General features: G+C 56.0%; 2 protein-coding genes across 2 annotated transcripts; one reads left to right on the forward strand and one right to left on the reverse strand.

Moving 5' to 3' along the window:
* Nucleotides 1-418: 418 nt before the first annotated feature.
* PG986_014558 (uncharacterized protein) lies at nucleotides 419-844 on the forward strand (the record flags this gene model as incomplete). The annotated part of the gene is made up of 1 exon (XM_066850780.1): nucleotides 419-844. One exon carries the CDS (start codon nucleotides 419-421, stop codon nucleotides 842-844), a length of 426 nt encoding a protein of 141 aa, XP_066693018.1.
* Nucleotides 845-2822: 1978 nt separating this feature from the next.
* Nucleotides 2823-6177, reverse strand: PG986_014559 (P-loop containing nucleoside triphosphate hydrolase protein; the record flags this gene model as incomplete). The annotated part of the gene is made up of 2 exons (XM_066850781.1): nucleotides 2823-4553; nucleotides 4603-6177. The coding sequence occupies 2 exons, from the start codon at nucleotides 6175-6177 to the stop codon at nucleotides 2823-2825; spliced, it is 3306 nt and encodes a 1101-aa protein (XP_066693019.1).
* Between the last annotated feature and the right edge of the window lie 414 nt (nucleotides 6178-6591).

The following is a 6591-nucleotide window of genomic DNA, read 5'->3' on the forward strand; positions in this document are numbered from 1 at the left end:
TGGTGGTGTTCTAGTATTGGCTCGATCCATGGAGCGAATCGCACAACGTACACCACGAACGTCCGAGGCGGCCGTCAACCACTGATATCCCGAGCTAGGCTGCTCCGCCTCAATCCGCAATCTTAAATATAAGGAAATAGTACTGGCCTGCCTATGATGGACCGATGTTGGCAGATGCCACCCTTGGACTTGTGCATGAAATTGTGAGAGCCGTCGCCGGGATGGCGGTTACTCATCCCCAGCTGCAAGTGGCCCCTGCTAAATCTGGCCAAATTGTTACTACTCCGAGGTGGCTAGAGAAGTGTTTGGGTAGCCTGCAAATAGAAAACAGTCACTTGAATGGGTAAGAACCGAGATCATAGGTTTTGGTCAAACTAGATACCCCTGCAGTCTCCGGGCAGTGGCACGGCAGATGAAGATGATGCGCTGTCAAATATGGACGTTTCTCCCCAGGCTTTGCGGATATGCTTCCCAACACAGCAATGAGCCACCCCTTCCTTATGGAACCAAGGCTGGTCGGGCAAAGCCCGAGGAACGCAGTACTGCGGAACGACGAAGGTATTATTTTAACAATCTAGCAAGCCGAGCACATGCACTCGAAGTCACACCGTGTGGTGCCGGTTCAGCCCCTATCCCAATGCCCGGAGCATGGTATACATGTGTCCTTGAAAACTCCAGCGCTTCGGTTGCGCGTTCCACTTATAGCAAGAAGTACGTCGATGAGGACCACCAAAGTCGAGTTCGTGTCGCGACGGGAACGCCATTGGGTGTAGCTCATCGCCCCGTTTGGGACCCAACCGATGCAGACGCCGCTGTAGGCAGTATCGACAGCCTCACCCGCTAAGGGAGGGAGTTCCTGTAAACTTTTGGGCAGTGGCAGCACAAGAAGCAACGATATCCATCCGAGATTTCTAGGTGAGTAGCCTTGCGTCCCGGCGTGTTGCGTAGCGCAGGGTGCAGCTCGGTTTATCACGGTATGGTCGATGTGCGGATGCACTGGCGGCGCCTTGCGCCCGTCCTTCGGATACACGCCTCACGTCCTATTTCGAAGGAGTCTAGGATCTTGATGCCTGGCCTCGCCTTCTAGTCTCGCCACTGGTCATGTTTCGAGGCAAGACTTAGATGCATTGACACTGGATACATATCCCATCTTGTCCCTTGGCCGCACGCTGGTGGTTACCGTATTCTCAGGCCGGACATGGCAGTGAAAACCCATTAAAGGAAGATGGACACACACACAGCCGTCCGTTTCAACCGGTGGTTCTTATTAGATAACCATTGATCGACGTGTTGATGTGTGTCTCGGTTGTAAGTCTCATCACACCGCCCCTTTACGCAACGCGGATATGCCTCGGACCCGTATGAAGCATCACCTCGTTGAGCGACACCAAAAGATATGCTATCAAACTCAAAACCCCACATGGGTGCCTTTACTCTGCATTCGATGTATCGCGTATTGGAAGCGTGTGAGAAGTATTTCGCGCGAGACGAGCCAGCCGCCGCCTATTTCATTTCGGCCCAGGGTAGCACGGAGGTCTGATTGCTGTATACGTAGACTCCTACCAAGTGATGTTAAATGTGAGTCCCAGTTTCAGTATTGGCACTCTCTCGTGATTTGCCGTATGTGGGATTGATTGCCAATTCCACTACCATCGTGGCACTACTTGGCATGTCTTCCTGACTCGCTCTTACGAACGAAAAGGACATCTTGCCGACGGACTTGCTCAACCATGATCAATCCCGCAAATGGCACAAGCCAGCTCACCACTACTGCAAGAAAGTTCAATTGTTATTTTTAGCAGTCGTTGGTAAATGACGGGCTTCGTTTCCGCAGTGATGCTTGTCTGGTCCTGGCCCGGCCTCGGATAGCCACGAAAATACGCCGTACAGTTCGATGCTAACGGCATCACTGCACTGTGACGATCTGATCCAGTGCGTATTTCTCATGGATACGTGCGTATCCAAGCAGCTTGAAGGTATGTACAGTAAGCCTATTGTTATCAAACTGCCAGTACATACTTGGCAACAGCATACTCGAACTAGTGACTGGGGTTATAGGATCTCTGGCAAATCCAATGAGATGTGCATACAATGTTCGTCGCAAACACCATGGGGCGCGTATTGATTCATCAAAATCTCTGTTACAGATGCGGAGTTCTATTTCTGCCATGCGTTCTTCCAGATGCCACCTTGTGCCTCTTGCCTCTCAGGGGCACCGGCTCGGCACTGACCAGATACGGAAAAGTACCATGCTCAAGACGGCCATGGCAATTGAACCATGGAGACCCCCTAGGAGACCCTGAATAATTGGAAACCAGATTCTCCGCCGTAGCTTGGCCATGTCCCGGACGTTCTTCATTTCGGCTATCTCTGCACGGCTTGAAGTGCCGAGGTTGCTCGACAGTTTCTGCCAACAGTCAACCAGACAATGAAGAAAAGGTCCGCTAGCCAGCAGAACAACCCCAAAATAGGAGTAGGAATTTTCTAATTCGTAGTAGCACGTGAAAATTTTGCAGGGATACGGCTCGCCTGCCTCGAATCGCTCGGGTGCATCCAAGATCGCACGCGAAGTTTTGGAATTGGAGATACGACACAGCAATTCTTTGCAAAACGCAGAAATAAACGAAAGCGGGACGGCACCATCCCTGCACAATCTGTTAACTTTGACTGTTCCCGGTCGCGTTTGCGATCGCTGTGTCCGAGTGCTGTGAATCACGATCCCACTTGAACCTGCGATCCGATGGCGGCGTCGACGCCAAGAGGTCCGGCGGAGGCGATGGGAGGGCACCATGCCCCCCAAGTCTCCTTCTTGTCACCCCCCTCTATTTCTTTGGTGCCATAACGACTCGGGTAGGCGGAAGACATTGTCGTCTTCTTTCCATGGACAAGGCTCGCCCGGTACTTCTGCAACTTGATTGTTTGGTGTAGCACGGACTCGACCAGCTCGAGCCGCAGTACCTCCCCTGGAACCGCGCGATGCGCAGCGACTGCGCGACCACGTTGCGGATCTCGCGGCCGTTGAGCTCGGTGGTCGCGAGCTTCTGCTCGGCTTCGGGCGATAGGAGGTAAGGGTCTACTTCCGAAGCGGCCGTGGTGACTGCTACTGCAACCGCGGCGCCTTCTCCCCCTCCTTCGCCGGAGCACTTGTCGTCTGCGTCCTCGTCGCTGTTGCTGGCTGTACCAGTGCTTCCAGTCAAGGTAGAATCACTAGCATGAGTAGAAGCGGCAGAAAACGCATCGTGCCAAATCCTCCGGCGGGCCGCGACGTCCAGCTCGGGGAAGTAAATGGCAAGGTGGACGCGCGAGAACAAGGCGTCGTCGAGGACGTCGACGCGGGACGAGTTGAGGACCACGATACCCCCAAACCCGTCGAGCAGCTTCAGCAGGGCCATGGTCATGGCGCGGCGCGGGACCTCGTGCTGGATATGGCTGCCTCCGCTGCCGCCACCGGTACTTCCGTTGCCGCCGTTGGCCGTGGCGTCGGCGTCTTCGAGGACGAGCATGCAGTCCCAGCGCTGCGCGAGGGCGAGGGTCGCGTCCATGTTGCGCTGGACGGCTTCGGCGGAGACGCCGGTCGCGAAGGGGGTCATGTGGTACAGTGGCTTGCGGGTGCGTTCGGAGATGCAGTTGGTTGCGAAGGTCTTGCCTGTGCCGGGGCCGCCGTGGAACAGGTACACGGAACCTCCTCCTCCGCCGCCGCCGGATGTTCTCTTGTATTGAGATGATGTGGTTATTGCTGTTGTATTGACCTCTCCTCGTGCTGAATCTGTGTCCTGTGTTGCGCTTTGGACCGAGCCCAACAGCAGCGCCTTCTCCTTCTCGTCGAGAAGGAGATCATCAAAGGCGTTGCTGTTCCACTCCACTTCTCGGAGACCCGCGACGTAGAGGTGCCGCCATTCGTGCGTCCGCAGATCGAAGCCGTACACGGTGGGTTCCAGGAGAGGCAGGTCGCGTGGTGTAAGCTCTCCCGGGACCAGGAAGTGGTCAGGGGTTATGTTGTGACGAGGTCGTCGAGGGAGCCGAGCTGGTTGTCCATCTTCGGTTGAGCAATCGTTCTGACGATTATGCTTCCAGTACAGACTGGGATCAATGATCAGTCGGAGATCATCCTGCAATTCCCTAATGTCAACACGGGCACCGAAATTGGGCGAGCTTTGGTGTGCATTACTTACCTGCCAAACCGTAGAGTCTACCTCCGTCCCGGAATAGCATACCCAGCGGTACCGGAAGTCAAGCTGATTGTCCGCGGAACCTATCAGTCTCTTACCCCTATCGACCAGGGCCGTCCAGGTGATGTGGGCATCGTAGCGCAGCGGAACAATAGGCAGGTCCTTGATGGCGACCTCGGCATCTACATTCTCGAAACCGCCTTTCGCGATCTTCAGCATCCTTTGGAGCGGCACGAGGTGATCCTGGCAAGCCACGTAATAGACTTTGAGAGTTACATCATCGGTAATGTCAGTAGCTTCAGTCCACTGCCCATCAATGATCCGGTATGCTTGAGAGCGCCGAAACCCGTCCGCGTGTTTCTGGACCACGATATCGTCGGGCGCCTATTGGAGTCAGCCAGGTAGACTCATCAGTCGATGTATATTAGCTCACATAAAGATACTTGAGGGTATTCCAAGAGACGACGCGTCTAGCCAACAGCTCATCTGCCTTCGAATACTCTTCCGAGGTGGAATCATTGATGAAGTCCACCAGCTCCTTCGCCAGGGCCATAGTCGTCGGTTCCTCAAGGTGTGAGAACTCGTTTTCCAAGGCCCGTCTCGAATGGTAAAACCAGTAGAATGGGTACTGCAGCTCCGCCTGTGGTTCGAAGTAAGGAAGAGACATCCCGGTCGCTCTAGAAGCCAGACGCCTCATGGCGACGCACACCTCCTCTGATACCAGATAAATAGTCTGTCCGTTGGCCACGGTTTCGGGTGTTGTTGCCGTGCTGGTGGCAAGTCCTTCAACTTCGTGTCGGCATTGGTATTCCTGAAAAACTAGGAAGCGCAGTTGCCTGTTCTGACCCAGATAGGTATCCAAGTCCATTATGAGCCTCTTTCCACAGAGGTGCAGAGTCTTTGGTTCGTGGAGAGGGTGGTATTCATCCAGGACCATCCATTGGTTGGTGGTGCTGCATTGGGTGCCGTAGCCCGGAACATCTAGATAGATGGCCGGAGAACAGAACTCGCAGTGGACCCTGTGCAGGACCTGGTAATAGGCACTGCTGCTATCGTCATCAAGACCAGGGGAGGGAGAGGCCGAAAGCGAGGGGCCGCGTGACAAGGCTTCCCAGTCCTCATCGGAGATTTCAGGGCGCTCCTCTGCTAGCGAGTACACGATGGCATTGTTCTCGCGAGACACTTCGCCCGCGCGGAGGGAGGATCCATTCCGCGGGCGATGGCCACCCGCCGCAAACGATGGCTGGCTTCGGGAGGAAGTCCCCCTCGAGAAGGAGAACCTATCGCGCACGCTCCACAGCCGCAAGCTGGCCGCGTCCGACACCGGATCCAGCCTGCCGACGCGCGCCTCCTCGATCGACTCGAGCACGGGGATCTCGCGGATGAACTCGACCTCCTGCCGGATGAGCTCGCGCTGGCGGTGCGCGAGGTCGAGCCCCGCGGTGAGGCCCTCGAGGTCCTCGACGAGGTCGCGCAGGTGCTGGACGAGGTCGGCGAACTTGTCCTTATCCTTGACGGCCCAGCTCGCCTTGGCCCAGAGGTTGGCCTGCTGCTGCGTCGACCGGGTCCTCTCGCGGAACCGCGCGAGCTTCTGGGCGAGCGAGGCGACGGCCGACTGGCCTAGCTGGAGGGGCCAGGTGTGCGAGGAATGGAGGATCAGAGAGCTGGGGCCCGGTCCGACGGCTTGGGTTTCGGCGCCGGCGCGGCGCAGGCCGTACTTGCGCGTCAGCTTGTCGCCGTCTTGGAGGAGGCCGATGAGGTGCAGGAGCGAGGCCTCGATGGCGTCGCGGACTTCCTTGTTCTCGTCGATCCGCCGGTCGTAGCCGTTGGGGTCGGTGAAGCCGCAGGCCTTGCCCCAGGCGACCAGGCGGATCCGCTGGTTGACGAACTTGGTTTCCAGCAGGTGGTATTCCTGGCCGAGGTAGCGGCCGCTCTGGACGAGCTCGAAGCAGTCGATGCAGGTGGTGAACAAGCTGGCGATTCCTAGGGCAAACCCGATGGGTTCCATCTTGCCGTCTCATCCAGAAAAAAAAAAAGGGGGGGGTGACGAAGACAGATGGATGGCATCCTGATGGGGTTGTGGACCTCGTGGACAGATCGAGTTGAAAAGGAACCATGACATAGAGAAGACATGACTAGAACACTTGGACTTAGGCTTTGGCTGCATAAAACATAATCATAGGGGTTTCTTAATTGGAGGTCTAATTGGCTCGCCAGAGACGCTACTTAGACTTAGGGAATCAAGATTGAACTGCAGACTTGGCTGCCGTAAAGCTGCGGGACGCGTAGCATCATTCTGTAGGCAACTCGTAGTAAGTCCCATTGCGTCCGATTCATGTCCCCTATTTCAGGTGATCCTCTACTGCAGACTGAGCTGCATAGTTTACGTCAAGGCCGGTTGGCGACTCAGCTATTGGCAGGC

This window comes from Apiospora aurea (genome assembly GCF_038362705.1).
Source record: "Apiospora aurea strain CBS 24483 chromosome Unknown utg000010l_segment0_segment0, whole genome shotgun sequence".
NCBI classification, from domain to species: Eukaryota; Fungi; Ascomycota; class Sordariomycetes; order Amphisphaeriales; family Apiosporaceae; genus Apiospora; species Apiospora aurea.